The sequence below is a fragment of the Canis lupus genome, chromosome 21 (genome assembly GCF_011100685.1).
Source record: "Canis lupus familiaris isolate Mischka breed German Shepherd chromosome 21, alternate assembly UU_Cfam_GSD_1.0, whole genome shotgun sequence".
Taxonomy (NCBI): domain Eukaryota; kingdom Metazoa; phylum Chordata; class Mammalia; order Carnivora; family Canidae; genus Canis; species Canis lupus.
Genome location: NC_049242.1, coordinates 48,827,320 through 48,842,538, shown reverse-complemented (window position 1 = coordinate 48,842,538; position 15,219 = coordinate 48,827,320). Strand labels below are relative to the sequence as shown.

Sequence of the window (15,219 nt, the reverse complement as noted above, 5' to 3'; positions counted from 1 at the left end):
GTTTTCTAAATTGTCTTTTATTTCTCTCTCTTGTTTTAGGTGCTTTTAAGCCCTGTGAATATTTACTGGGAAGTTGGATGATCCGTCTTACTGTGTGGTTCATTTTCTTGGTCGCATTGTCTTTCAACCTGCTTGTCATTATAACCACATTTGCCTCTTGTTCATCTCTGCCTTCCTCCAAATTGTTCATAGGCCTGATTTCTGTATCCAACTTATTCATGGGAGCTTACACCGGCATCTTAACTTTTCTGGATGCCGTGTCCTGGGGCAGGTTTGCTGAATTTGGCATTTGGTGGGAGATCGGCAGTGGGTGCAGAATAGCGGGGTTCCTTGCTATTTTCTCCTCAGAAAGTGCCATATTTCTATTGATGTTGGCAGCTGTGGAAAGAAGCTTATCTGTCAAAGATATGATGAAAAATGGGAAAAGCAATCATCTGAAACAGTTCCGGATTGCTGCCCTTTTTGCTTTTCTGGGAGCTGCAGCGGCAGGCTGTTTTCCACTTTTCCATAGAGGGGAATACTCTGCATCACCCCTGTGCTTGCCATTCCCCACAGGAGAAACGCCCTCGTTAGGATTTACTGTAACCTTAGTGCTATTAAACTCGTTAGCATTTTTATTAATGGCCATTATCTACACAAAACTTTACTGCAACCTGGAAAAAGAGGACCTTTCAGAGAACTCGCATTCTAGCATGATTAAGCATGTCGCCTGGCTCATCTTCACCAATTGCATCTTTTTCTGCCCCGTTGCGTTTTTCTCATTTGCGCCGTTGATCACTGCAATCTCCATCAGCCCTGAAATAATGAAGTCTGTTACGCTGATATTTTTCCCGTTGCCCGCTTGCCTGAACCCAGTCCTCTATGTTTTCTTCAACCCAAAGTTTAAAGAAGACTGGAAGTTACTGAAGCGACACATCACCAAGAAAAGCGGCTCGGTGTCAGTCTCCATCAGTAGCCAAGCAGGCTGTGTGGACCAGGATTTCTACTATGACTGTGGCATGTACTCGCATTTGCAGGGTAACCTGACTGTGTGTGACTGCTGTGAATCCTTTCTTTTGACAAAGCCAGTGTCCTGCAAACACTTAATAAAATCACACAGCTGTCCTGCGTTGGCCGTGGGTTCTTGCCAAAGACCAGACAGCTATTGGTCTGACTGTGGCACGCAATCGGCCCACTCCGATTATGCGGATGAAGAAGACTCCTTCGTCTCCGACAGTTCTGACCAGGTGCAGGCCTGTGGACGAGCCTGCTTCTATCAGAGTCGAGGATTCCCTTTGGTGCGCTATGCTTACAATCTACCACGAGTTAAAGACTGAACTGATGTGTCTGTAACTGTTTCCCCCCCCATGAACCAAAATCCCAGCATTTATAGACTGAACCCTAGTCTCATCTTTCATCTGGGAAGCACTTCTGTGATCACTGCCTGGTGTGTCACTTAGAAGGAGGAGAGGGTGGCAGTTTATTTCTTAAACCAGACGTTTTCGAAGAACAAGTGCCTAAACTGTCAATCGATGAAAAAAAAAAAATGCAATGTCCAAGCAATGTGTGGTCTCTTTGGAACCAATTTGTAACTTGAAAAGATTTTGTGTGTATCGTAGCAATATAACATTAGGCTTTCCTGATCCATAAGGAGCAAATTGATACCTATCTCTGAATTAAGCACAAGATGAAGAACAGCTGTTAATATTTTTTTAAGAATATTTTAAAATGTGATTTTATGTAACTAAGAAAAAAATCCTGCTCATTTTACCTAATGTTGCATTATTAATCTCAGGACAACTTACTGCAGGGCCAAAAAAAAGGGATTGTCTCCCAGGTAGAGCTGTGAGAGTAGAGGAATAGGCATCGTCACCTTATTGCATTTTCTGGTCCCATCTTTGACATAATAGAATCATAAATTTTGTTTGACTTATAAACCTAAAACCTGGAGATGTTTTTAAAACAATATTAACAACTGTTAGATTCTTAAAGAATAGCTCAACTTTTGTTTTCAGTCATTACACATTTCTTTGGTGAGATCACAGTGATTTTTTTTCCTCTATGTCTTGTGACCACACTAGAAAAAAGTAAAGGACTAATTGTTGTGTGGGTTTGGTAGAGATTTGGATAAGCTACTAACTAATATGGGATTTCAGTAGTATCTGAGGGATTTGATGGCTCCGTGGGATGTTCTCATGAATAAACATTTCTTAATGTCATTGGCTGTAGCAACATCTTCCAATTTTGTTGGTATGTTGTCTACGTAGAGTGTGAACTACACAGAAGGTAAACAGTGGTAAATTATTGTATCAGTTTGGAAGAAATTGGGAGTAATTATGACGCAAAGCACTTATAATTATTTCTTAGTGAGCTGGATTCTCCGGAACCTGTGCTATTACAAGGTAGCTTCCATATAGTTTTTCCTTACTGTGATTTAAATACAGAAGAGCCTATGCAACAGTTCAGATGCTGTGTTCTTGCGAGACAAAACAAATGTTTTATTAAAGAAAAAAATGAATAAGCTTAGGCCTGTGTCTTCAGCAATTAGAATTTTTACTTGATTCTTATCTACGGACTTTTGACATGTCGCTATGTGGAGTCTTAAAGTCATAAATGTTCAGTATGTTTTTTGAACAATATGCTAAATCGATAGCAAACCCACTGCCATATTAGTTATTCAGGATATACTAAAAGACATTAAGCTAGATTGCAGTTTAATAATTAAACTGTATATACTGTGCATATAATGAATTTTTATCTTATGTAAATTATTTTTAGAACACAAGTTGGGAAATGTGGCTTCTGTTCATTTCGTTTAATTAAAGCTACCTCCTAAACTATAGTGGCTGCCAGTAGCAGAATGTTAAATTGTGGTTTATATACTTTTTTGCATTGTAAATAGTCTTGGTTGTACATTGTCCGTGTAATAAAAACAGAATCTTTGTATATCAAAATCATGTAGTTTGTATAAAATGCGGGAGGGATTTATTTACAGTGTGTTGTAATTTTGTAAGGCCAACTATTCACAAGTTTTTAAAGTTGCTATCATGTTTGTATATTTACACATCTGATAAATATTAAATCATAACTTGGTAAAAAAAATGTAACTAAAGGTTTTTCTTTCTCCAAAAGTCAAGTCACATAAAACTTTGCATTCATTTAAAATATAGAATAGCAGATACGTAAACTATGTGGTAAATTGTGCTGTAGACGTAGTGGGAGATACACTATGATACGCAGTGTTTTGAATTACTGAAGTTCTAGAAATCTGGCAATCTGTTTTGCCTTAATGTGTAACGAGGTATGATCATGAATCTGCTTAACGTTAAAGTAAGCAAATTAAAACATTTTTTGAGTGAAGAGTATTAGAAGAAATGTTTGAAGAACACTTTGCTGAAATTTAGAGATAAGTCTGAACCCTACACATGGAAAACAAATTGTGAAATTTAAGAGAACAGATCTTTATTGAAAAGCAAGTGATTGGATGGAGGGAGGAGGGGGCTGACTGGCTCAGTAGGCGGTGCGTGCCACTCTCGATCTCAGGGTCTTGGGTCTGAGCCCCACATTGGGTGTAGAGATTACTTAGAAATAAAATCTTAAAAACAACAACAATAAATGATTGGGGCTCCCGGCTGGCTTAGTGGGTGGAGTGTGCGACTGGCGATCTTGGGTTGTAAGTTCCAGCCCCATGTTGAATGTAGCAATTACCTAAAAATAAATAATAGATAGGGGATCCCTGGGTGGCACAGCGGTTTGGCGCCTGCCTTCGGCCCAGGGCGCGATCCTGGGGACCCAGGATCGAATCCCACGTCGGGCTCCCGGTGCATGGAGCCTGCTTCTCCCTCTGCCTGTGTCTCTGCCTCTCTCTCTCTCTCTCTCTGTGACTATCATAAAATAAAAATAATAATAATAATAAATCTTTAAAAAAATCCTCTTTTAAAAAATAAATAATAGATAAAAGCAAACAATTTAAAATCCCACTTGTTACCAAATGTAGTCAGTTGCCCAAATGCTTAGATCTAAATATTCACAGTCATGAAGCCCTTGTTTTACAGATGAGAAAATAGGCAGCTTGATGAAATTTAAGTGAATACCTAAGTCACACACAACAAATTAGAAACCAAATCAGCACCCAGTGCCTCTTAATTTGAGACCTAGCTTTTTGGTTTCGTTCATTTGTTTTAAACTTAAGTATATGTCTGGAATTCCCATAACAAAAAGGAGAATAGTATAATTACTCCTCCCATCCCTTCGGCCTTCAGCCCAGGTACCCATCACCCAAATGTGGCAATTATCAACAGCACAGGGTAAGTCTTGTTTCAACTCCACCCCATTCACTAGCTCCTTCTAATTCGTATGCCCCCTTGGATTAGTATTATTTTTTAAAGATTTACTTATTTATTTGGGGGGGGGGGCAGTTTTAAGCAGGGTCCCTGCTGAGCACAAAGCCAGACACAGGCCCGGGCCCAGACCTTTGAAACCATGACCTGAGCCGAAACTGAGATTTGACGCCCCACCCACCGCGCTACTCAGGGGGCACATGCCCCTTGAATTATTTTGAAGTGGACCTAAGACATGTTTCATCTGTAAATATTTCAATATGTCCAGGGACAAATTTTTAAGTTGCTTAATATATTGCTACAAGGCTAACGGTGTTATTTTTGTAACAAAGTCAGGGATTTTTAAGCCAAAGTTACTCTATACAAGGTTTTACAAAGCTAGCAAAAATATAAATTCATCTCAAATATATACTGTCAAAGTAAAAAAAAAAAATGAGTAGTGAGAAGTTACTAAATTAATATCCACAAACTTAAGGGGAGAGGCCTCCTTTTAAGCTTATTTATACGTTTATATATAATTCTACCAAACTTGAGGGGCGCCTGGGTGGCTCAGTTGGTAAAGTGTCTGCCTTTAGCTCGGGTCATGATCTCAGGGTCCTGGGATCCAGCCCCCCTACCTCGGCTCAGCGGGGAGTCTGTTGTCCCTCTCCTCAAGCCCCCCACCCTCGTACTGTCTCTCAAATAAACAAAAGAGGAAATTTTTTAAAAAAATTCTACCCAACTTGATTATGGCCTCGGCGTCTCAGCAATGACAAGGCCCTGCAAGAAGGGAGACCGTGGGACTCCATCGTGTTCCAGCAGCAGCACCAGGCCCATGCACTGCTGCGTGGGGAGTCCCAGTGCTGCCACAGCTAGTGCAGGGCTTGGTCATCACGAGGATGCTGAGGCATCAAGGAGAGGACATCCTTTGTTTTGTGAGACATTTTGAGGAGGCAGAGAGGTGCACGACCTCTTAGCTTCCTACACCAAGAGGGTAAGTGCAAGTTTGGGAGTTTAAACGACCCAATTTATCATTTACTGTTTTCTCGGTCACGTCCTGTGCCAGAAACTTTGGCTTTCCTAAGTCCTGACTCACTGCTTTGCAACAGGGGAAGAACCTGCCTCCCAGTCCTATTATCGCATTAATTCTCACAGCTTCTGAACACTTGTTTAAGGAGACCCAGTGAGTAAGAGGAAAATCACTGGTTCGAATCCTGGTCCTTTATTATTATTTATTTTTATTTTTATTTTTATTTTATTGTATTTATTTTTTCCAGGTCCTTTTTTAAACTAGGACTTGTGCTCCTTCCTATTTTGCTTCGGGCCTGTCTTTGGGAAGAGCCCACGTTAAGTTTCCTATGAAGCCCTGGAGGGGCCCTTGGCCTTTCGATGCTGTTACTGATTCCGGGAAGGTTCTCCTAAGCGGTTTTAGCCAGATTTGCCAAAACCGAGTAACTGGGGGAGAGAATGTGACCCACGAAGGCATTTCATTTCTTCATCAATTTTATCACTCGGTGAAACTGGTCCAATTTCCTCCCGTTTTCATTTTGTCGTGATTGCCGATCTTCACCAAATTAAGGGCGCACCGAGACCGTGTCAGCCACGTGCTGCTCCACAGCGCTGCGGGCCGCTGCGCCTCCCGCGCATCTCGTCGTCCTGCGTCCGGTTCTGCGGGTGTAGACGGCAGCCGGGGCTTCGCAAGGCGGGTCAGCCGCGGGGGCTGGGCGCGACCCCCGCCTGCGTCCGCGCCGCTCCGGGCCCCGGGAGCGCGCATTCGGGCTGCGCAGAAGCCGCAGTTCGGGCGCTGGAGGAAGGCACCGGCTTCGTCGTCCGCCGCCTCCTCCCGCCTGCCTGCGTGCCTGGCCCAGGACCTGGGGGCACACGCTCCTCCCGAGGCCCCCCCGGGGGTCACACAGTACTGCGGCTGCGCCCCCGTGCGGGGGGCGGGCAGGTGCGGGAGGCGGGCAGGTGCGGGAGGCGGGCACTGTGCACACGGTGCGGGGGGGCGGGCACGGTGCGGGGGGCGGGGACGTGCGGGGGGGCGGGCAGGTGCGGGGGGCGGGCACTGTGCACACGGTGCGGGGGGCGGGCACGGTGCGGGAGGCGGGCAGGTGCGGGGGGCGGCTGGCACGTGCGGGGGGGGGCGGGCACGTGCGGGAGGCGGGCACGTGCGGGGGGCGGGCACGTGCGGGAGGCGGGCACGTGCGGGGGGCGGGCACGTGCGGGAGGCGGGCAGGTGCGGGGGGGCGGGCAGGTGCGGGAGGCGGGCACAGTGCGGGAGGCGGGCACGTGCGGGAGGCGGGCAGGTGCGGGAGGTGGGCACAGTGCGGGAGGTGGGCACAGTGCGGGGGGCGGGCAGGTGCGGGAGGCGGGCAGGGTCGCCGGCGGGGCGGCCGCTCCCGCAGCTGCAGGGCCCCTTGGCCGCAGAGCCCAGGGCGCACTCGGGCCGTCACCCTGCGGGGCCGCGCAGCAGCGGAAGCCCGTCCCCCACGTGCACCCCGGGTGCCCGGCGCAGCGCGGTGAAAGTCGGGCGGCGCGGTGGAGCGAGGCGCGGGCCGAGGGAGCCGCCGCCCGCCGCCGCCCCACAAAGCCCCGCGGCCCGCACGCGTCGCCATGGCAGCGCGCCCCGCCCCCTGACGCCGGCCGGCGCGCGGAGCCTGCTGGGAGCGCCCGCCCGCCGCCCCGCCGGCCTGGAGGTGGCGGCCCCGATGTGGGCGGCCGGACGCTGGGGGCCTGGCTCGCCGCCTCCGTCCTCTCGCGCCGCGGCCGTGCTGGGGGCGGGCGGCTGGGGGCAGGGCCCGCCGAGCCGCAGCGACTCCACGCTGTCGCTCCTGTCGCCCCTCGGCCACCAGAGCTGCCCGCTGGACTCGGACGACGGCGACGCGGAGGATGGGGCCGGCGCGGAGGCGGAGGCGGGGGTGCAGGTGGAGCTGGAGGTGGAGGTGGCCGCCCTGCGAGGCCTGCGGTTCCGCGGGAGCGCCAGGTAACCGCCCGGCTGCGGCCTCCGCGTGCTCCCACCCCCTACCCCGCCCCGGGCACCTCGGGCACCTGCGAGCATCTGCGGGCACCTGTGGGCCTCCTCGTGCACCCCGACCCGGGCGCCTCGGGCACCTGCGGGCGTCTGCGGGCACCTGCGTGCACCCCGCCCCCCGGGCACCTGCGGGCCACCGCGTGCGCTCGGTCCCCGGGCACCTCGGGCACCTGTGGGCACCTGTGGGCCTCCGCGTGCGCCCCGCCCCCGGGCACCTCGGGCACCTCTGTGCACCCTGCGCCCAGGTACCTGCGGGTGCCTGCTCCTCCTCGCCCCGGGCTGCCCCCAACACGTGGCTGGTTCTAGCAGGGCCGGGCCTAGCAGTGAGGCCTGCTGACCCTGCCCCGTCTCCTCCCCGCGCTCCATGCCCGGGCCTGGGTACAGAGACGTGAGAACCAGGGCTGCCCCTGCGGGAGTGGCTTTCGGAGCGGGGCCTGGTAAGGTAGGTCCCTAGTGCCCGGGACTCCTTCGCCACGTCCGGAAGGCATCCGCGCAGTGCCGGGTTTCTGACTGTCCCGCGGTGCAAGGCACAGGACAGGAGACCACAGACGTACGGAGCGCAGAGCCCGGGCTGCGTGTGCAAGCAGCAACATAGCGCCTCCGGTGCCAAGCGTTCCTACCCGGAGCGAGTGGCCAGAGCCATGTGAAGCGACTCAGCGACAGCAGGGAGCCTCTTAACAGTGAAAAGTAAAAGTAGGTCCCTTGATGGGAATGGAGGTCGGTAGGGGTAACCACGCAAGCCACCGGCCGGACTTGTTGTAGCAACAGCAACAGGCCTCTGATCAGCCTGGTAGGAGAGCTCGATGATGGGGCTGCGGGACTCCATTTTCATGTGGGTCTTCACAGGCATTCTTCAGGATCAAGTTGGTCCCAAAGATTCTTAGAATTATTTTAAGGCTTTGGAACATACCTCCTGAGCCCGACCAACAGGACTGAGCAGCCTGGACCCTGCTGAGCTATCAGTCCCTGGCACGATGGCTGTCAAAACCACAGCTCAGCCGCCGAGACCTTGCATGAGCTTCCAGGAGCCAAAGCCCTAACCAGACAGAGCTCAGGAGAAGAGCCAAACAGATTTCTGGTCTCACTGTCTGTCGCCCAGTAAGCTGGTGGCATCCCAGGGCTCAGGCTGCCTTCCTCACCACTGCCTTATCCCGGGTCATCCGCCGTGAATCCAAGGGAACAGGTAGGATGCAGCCCGGAAGAGTGAAGGAGTGACCGGCCTTCTGTGCAGCGAGTGCAGATGCCTGGGTCCTTCCTGCTCCTGGAGAACAGATACATGCAGCCGTTGTCTCCAGGTGCTTCACGAAACCTAGCATTTCCTTGCAGGGAAGATCCACATTCACAGAATTTCCTCAGTGGCCCTCCCTTCCTCTCACCTTTAGTTGGCGCCCTGGACGGTTGGGGCATGATGAGAGGAGGCGGCCAGCGGCCTCGGCTGCAGTCCTAGTCCCAGTCCCCGGTGGTGAGCGTGCTCTCCGGGGACCGGGAATACATGCAGAGCCGTGTGGGACTTTACGCCTTCTGTGCGCTCTTCATCTGCCACAAAGACAGACGCAGGCAGGCATCAGGGGCTCATGGTGATGTGAGCTCCGGGTGTTTGAGGTGCACATAGAGCCATGCTGAGAGGATGCATGGACCTTCAGGTGTGTCAGAAAGGACGGAGACGAAGCTCACCGTTGACTTCAGAGGGGATGACAAGTATTTTCCTAGAGTCTTTTATAATATGCCTTGGGCCTTCTGTTTATTCAGCTCTCTCTTGGTTTTTATATCACTGTATCCATTAGGAAGACCGTGCTTTAATAGATATCTTAGTCATAAAAAGCTACTTATCAAGCCTCTCTTGATTATGGCTAGAGCTGTAGTGTATATGCTATACGTTTGGTTGTGTATATGTTGTCATTTGTTAAAAATGTTAAGGAGTCTAATATTTAAAATGTCGTTTTTTAGGGATGCCTGGGTGGCTCAGCCGGTTAAGCTTCTGCCTTCGGCTCAGTTCATGATCTCAGGGTCCTGGGATTGAGCCCCGAATCGAGCCACTTTCTCCCTCTTCTTCTGCCAGCTGGTCCCCCTGCTTGCACTCTCTTTAATTCTGTCAAATAAATATATGAAATCTTTTTTTAAATTTTTAAATGTCATTTTCTAAAGATTTTGTTTATTTATTAGAGAGGGAGAGGAGGGGCAGAGAGAGAGGGAGAAACAACTCCCAGCTGAGCAGGGAGCCCAAAGCCGGGCTTGATCCCAGGACCTCGAGATCATGACCTGAGCAGGAGGCAGACACTTAACCAACTGAGCCGCTCAGGTGCCCCTAAAAGGTCATTTGAAAAAAAAAAAAAAAACATAAAACACTTACGTTCTTTCAACAAATATTTTTTAGGAGGTTAATATATTCTAGGCCCTAAGCTAGGCTCTTGAAATAAAAAAATGAGTTAAAACATGCTTTCTGTTTGTACAGATTCAAAGCCTATGGCAGAGATGAACAAACTATGGAAAGACTGAGGCACTTAGTCCAGATTTTTTTTGCAGAGTTTTACTGTGAGGCAATAAAGATTAATGCCTGAGTTGAATCTGGAAGGGAGAATAGCAATTAGCCATCGTCCTCCTCCTCCTACTAAATGACGTGTGTCAGATGCTTACTAAGTGCCCAGAATCCCTCTGCGTACTTTAGCGTAGATTGTCTTGTGCAGTACTGCCTGTGAGGTAGCCTCCGCTGCTACACCATTATTACAGGTGACAACAGAGGCCCAACTAGGTTTAGAAATGGACTTAGCCAGGAGGAAGCATGTAAGGATTTACCCTGAATGTTTTACTCCCAAACCTAAGTTCTCGCACGGATACATAAGGAGGTCGAAGCAGTTCAGTTTTAGACAAAGCTGCGGAGGGCATGGCCCTTCATCAGTCTGCTTAAGTTCAACAAAACTGAAATAGTCCAGATCAGCCAGTGGCATAGGAAGAAGCCGGGAAAATAGGCAGCAGCTAATTCGTGGGTGTCAGGCCGTGGGGTTTAGGCTTCATCTTGTGGGCAGAGGAGCCACAGAAGAACTTTGAGGTAGAGAGTGACATGATAGAAGGATGCATTTAAAAGGTGGATGTGGCAACAGTTGTGGAAAATGGCTTGAAACAGGAAGAAAGGCCAGTTACGTCCAGACAGTGGTTGTAAGGTTGGAGATGAGGAGAATGGCTTGAGAAAATGGAAAGAAGTAGAAGAGACCCGACTAGTAGTCATGTGGCCGTGTGTGGTAGGGGGAGTCAAAGTGGAGAGGGCACCGGAGGAGTCGCAGGGCTGGGTTTCTGGCACGGCTAGCTGGGTGGGTATGGGTACTCTTCACTGATGTAGGGTTATAAGAGGAAGAGTAAAATTTTTCTTGGTGGACAAGGTAGTGGGTAGGGGGTAGAAGATGATTAGGCTCAGTTGTCACTGGTTGATATTTAAGTGGAGCTGTCTATCAAGCAGTTGGAAATAAGTTTAGAGCTCAGGGAGAAAGAGCTGCCCTGGAATGACTGATCATCAGCACCTGGTGATAGTTGTTGAGACAGGGGGAGCAGATAAAGTCTGGGGAAGGGAAGATACCTGCGAGAAACAACACATCGACAGTGTCCCCTTTCCACCGGAATAGAAGTTGCAGAAGGACATGGATGGGTGGAGAAAGAGCAGCAAAAGAAAGTGACTAAGCTGAAGCTACGAGGTAGGAAAAGTCATGCCGAGCAGTGGGAAAGGCTGTTGGTTGCCTGAAGCAGGAATGTTAAAGAGGCAGAGGAGCTGAGTTTATAAACACCTAGTCTTTAGAGCTACCTTGGGCCCTGAACAACCTTTCTTTTCTTGGGTCCTAATGGTTCTGCTTTTGCTCAGTTTTATGAGGCTTGTGTGTCTGGCTGAGGCCCAGTATCTCCCCGCACCCGCCCTTCTCCTGAGCTTGAGTGAGTGGTTATCCGCGTGCCCAGAAGCGACAACTGGCAGGTGCATAGTGGAGATGAGGGAACAGAAACGGGGAGTCGTGGACCCCATGTCTGAAGAATTGGCGAAAGGCAGTCAACTAAAACATTAAAATACAAGAGCCATAAATTTTTTTGTGACTTTATTTCAAGACCATTTAAAACTTACAGAAAAGTTGAGAATTTCTGGGGCACCTGGCTGGCTCAGTCCGCAGAGCATGGCGCTCTTAATCTCGGGGTTTGAGCCCCACGCTGGGTGTAGAGATTACTTAAAAATAAAATCTTAAAAAAAATGGAATTTTTGTTCATCCTTCACCCAGAATCCTTAATTGTTAACATATTTGCTTTATTATTCTGTGTATATATATATTCTTTTTTTCCCCCTGAACTATTTATTTGAGGAAAAGGGAAAAGTCTGCTCCAGGGTATGATTAGGATCATGCGTTGTAATTAGTTGTCCAGACAAGAAATTTTTAAGAATAAAAAATTATTGTCATTGAGGCAAATGGACTGGGTGTGAGTTATCCCAATGACTTTTTAAGTAATGTGATTTTAGAAGATGAAGGAATTCCAAGGCAGTTTGATAGATAAACCAATTCAAATATTGGACTTCCTGTTTATGATTTTCCAAGTGTATGTTTGTGTATAATTCATACATATGCATTTATAAAAATCACAGTATTGTAAATCTGTTATTAAATTTTGCTTTTGCTGCCTGGTTAAGTGATTTTGACTGTGAAGCCAAAGAGTTTTGAGTACAAATGCTTTGTGTCCCCTGTTTTGGAATAGTGTGGTTGAATCAGAAGATAATCAAGAAGAACAGAAACAGGTGCACCTACCAGAGAGCCGCCTGACACCATGGGAAGTGTGGTTTGTTGGCAAAGAAAAAGAAGAACGTGACCGTCTGCAACAGAAGGCACTGGAGGTAAAACTAGGCAGAATCCTTTTTTGCTTAATTTATGAGTTCACATATTAGAGCTGCTGTCAGAATTAAAATGTTAATGTTATTATCCCTCAAAACAAAATTTTTCCATTTGTTTGTATTAGTTTGCTAGATCCATTTTAATAACTCCTCTAGTAGAAATAACATATGTTCACTGTAAGCACATTTGGGAAATACAACTAAGCATAATTAAGAACATTAGAATCTCTGATTTCACCACCTAAAGATAAAAATGGTTACTATTATTGCATATAGGCTTCCTTCCAGATTTTCTTTTGTGTATATTAAAAAACATCTATAAACGTTATACGAAGACACATAAAATGGAGCTTCACCATATGTACATTTAACTAAAGTAAATGCAACTATATTTACTTGGTAAAATTCCTAAGAAAGAGAAACCAAAGTTGAAATAGAGACTGGAATCTACCCCCATATTACTCAGAGGCTGAGCCCTAGAGCGGGTGAGTGTGGGGGGATGGGAATCTGCTGGGCTTTCAGGGTTTTTCAGTTCTCTGTGCCGCTGTGTCTCGCTGATGGACATCTCTGTGTTTGTGATTGTCTCTGAACTCTCACTCTCGAAACTCAAAAAGTAGTGTGAGATACATTATCACATGAATCCTTCATTTTTTTAACTCTTATATTTACTGTTGGGAACCTAGCAACTGAGTAGATTGGGATGATTTGGCGTCCCCTAGTATCCAGACTCACTCTCTGAATTCTTCCTGTCTGATCACAGGAACCAAGTAGATTTGAATGGTGAGGAGTAGGTCTTATTTCTAATGAAACAAGGATCAAACTTTTTGGTAACTTTTTCCTGCCTGTAACACTGTTAATATATTTCTATATCATTAAATATTTTTACAACATTATTTCTGAGTGGCTGGCTAAGACTATTAAAATATATTTTAAATGTATTAGATAGAGGGTGCCTGAGTGGCCTGGTCGGTTAAGTGTCCGACTCTTGATTTCGGCTCAGGTCCTGATCTCAGGGTTGCGGGATGGAGCCTCACATCACGCTTCCTTACTGGGAGTAGAGTAAGCTTGAGACTCTCTTTCCCTCTCCCTCTTTCTCTGCCCCTCCCCCCACACTCCCCCCCCCACCCCGCACTCTCTCTCCTCCCTCTCAATTAAATAAATAGAACCTTTTAAAAATGTATCAGATGTATATTAGAATATAGTTAATTGGTTCCCTATTTTCATATATTTAAGTTAATCTGTTAGTAATTATGTTGCCATAAAAATCCTTAGATCTAAAAGCCTTGCCATTCATGATCTTCCTTGAAATAAATTTTTCATATCAGTTTTGAAACTAGTTATTTCTGGGATGGATTTTGAACCAGATAGGCAGTCACATATTTAGGAGGCTTGGCATGATTCAAATGATTGTAGAAGTCAGTGCATTCTATTTCCCTTATTGCATGATATTTGCATTCTAAAAAAATATGTTCCTGGAAAAGTGCACAGAACTCCTTTCCTTTGGAAGGGCACAGGGCTTGAGAAAGACCTTAAGATTTGATGCCAGGCAGGCTTGTATAAGCTTTTTTGCTTCAATTTCCTTTCTGTATAATAAGAATAAAAATAATACCTATGTCACAGGATTTTTGTGAGGTTTAAATGAGACGAAATATGGTGACTGGTGGTGTTTTATTAGTGTTGTTACTGATATCATTGTTATTCATAGCCTTCTTGAAGGTTTTTTATTTTCAGAATTAGTGTGTATTATTGAGACCCCAGACTCCTATCTTAGCCTCAAGTTTCAACATTACCAATTACATTATTTAGTGTAGTAGCTTTCAAAACATTTTGTTCATGGTGAAAAATCTGCTTTGTTTCATGTCACACACAAATCCATACATGTACGTATCTGAAATGTCTTAATTTTGTGCAAAACCTGGTATGCTATTCTTTCTTTCCTTTTATGTTTTGTTTTTAAAGGCCAATCATAACCCACTAAATTGGTTTTATTTTTTTTTAAAGATTTATTTATTTATTCATGAGAGACACAGAGAAAGAGAGAGAGAGAGAGAGAGGTGGAGACACAGGCAGAGGGAGAAGCAGGCTCCCTGCAGGGAGCACCATGTGGGACTCGATCCCGATCCTGAGACTGCAGGATCACGCCCTGGGCGGAAGGCAGGCGCTTAACTGCTGAGCCCCCCAGGTGTCCCAACTAAATTGGCTTTAGACTTACAGTTTGGAAAACACTGATACAGTGAGCCATGGATAAAGTGGAGTTCAGTTTATTGTAGTTAGCTTTATCTCTAACCTCACTAGAATTCACTTGTTATAATAAGGATAAGAGGACCACTTTAAGTCATTTTTAGAGTCGGCATACAATAAAAAGTTAATTAAATTACAAAAAATTCATAAGGGAGTCTGGGCTTTGGAGTCACACAGAAGAAGGCTGAAATTATCCTTGCCATTCTGTGACCTTGAGAAAGTTACCCAACTTCTCTGAGCCCCAGGCTCTTTATCTATAAACCAGATGTTAGGCAATTGTGAAGTGGCTAAAAGCAGAAATGCTTGAGCTTCCTGGATTCAAAACTTGGATCTTGGGCATATGCTTAACCTAGCTGTGCCTCAACTTCTTTATCAATGAGAGGGAGAAGAATAATATTCACCTCCTAGTGTTGTCATGAGGGCTAAGTGAACGTAAGGATATAGCCTAGTGTATAGGAAACATTCAATGAAAGTTCATTGTTGTCACACGTTAAAGCAGATGGTAATAATAACTACTGAAGCTATGTTTGGAGAACAGATTAGAATAATGAATGTAAAGTCCCTATCACAATGATTAAGCATGTAGCAGAGTATAATTAGTTGAAAGATTAAAATCTCTTCATGTATTTTGCAGTTTGAAATTTCTTATGGCTATCTCATTACTTAACTCTAAAGCAATTAAAAATATTTTAGAATAAATCTTAGTGTATCAGTCACGCCAGGGATATCATAACATATAGGCCAGCTACTTACTTTGTAAGTTTATTTTGTGCTGTTGTGGTAGGCACATTTTTCAT

General features: G+C 46.6%; 2 protein-coding genes across 2 annotated transcripts in view; both read left to right on the top strand.

Moving 5' to 3' along the window:
- The window catches only part of LGR4 (leucine rich repeat containing G protein-coupled receptor 4), a 99,838-nt gene extending 96,752 nt beyond the window's left edge, over positions 1-3,086 (top strand). Inside the window, exon 18 of the mRNA XM_038569287.1 lies at positions 40-3,086. Within this exon, the coding sequence (XP_038425215.1) occupies positions 40-1,316 (1,277 nt within the window). The 3' untranslated portion in view covers positions 1,317-3,086. The remainder of the gene's footprint in view (positions 1-39) is intronic.
- Positions 3,087-6,968: 3,882 nt separating this feature from the next.
- LOC119877341 (coiled-coil domain-containing protein 34-like) lies at positions 6,969-12,235 on the top strand. The gene is made up of 2 exons (XM_038568130.1): positions 6,969-7,281; positions 12,049-12,235. Exons 1-2 carry the CDS (start codon positions 7,007-7,009, stop codon positions 12,233-12,235), a joined length of 462 nt encoding a protein of 153 aa, XP_038424058.1. The 5' UTR covers positions 6,969-7,006.
- The last annotated feature ends 2,984 nt before the right edge of the window (positions 12,236-15,219 follow it).

Excerpts from the sequence above, each read along its gene's own strand:
- LOC119877341 (XM_038568130.1), top strand. The coding sequence starts at position 7,007 with ATGTGGGCGGCCGGACGCTGGGGGCCTGGCTCGCCGCCTCCGTCCTCT. Across the intron at positions 7,282-12,048 it reads CGGTTCCGCGGGAGCGCCAG|TGTGGTTGAATCAGAAGATA; the intron begins GTAACCGCCCGG and ends GTTTTGGAATAG.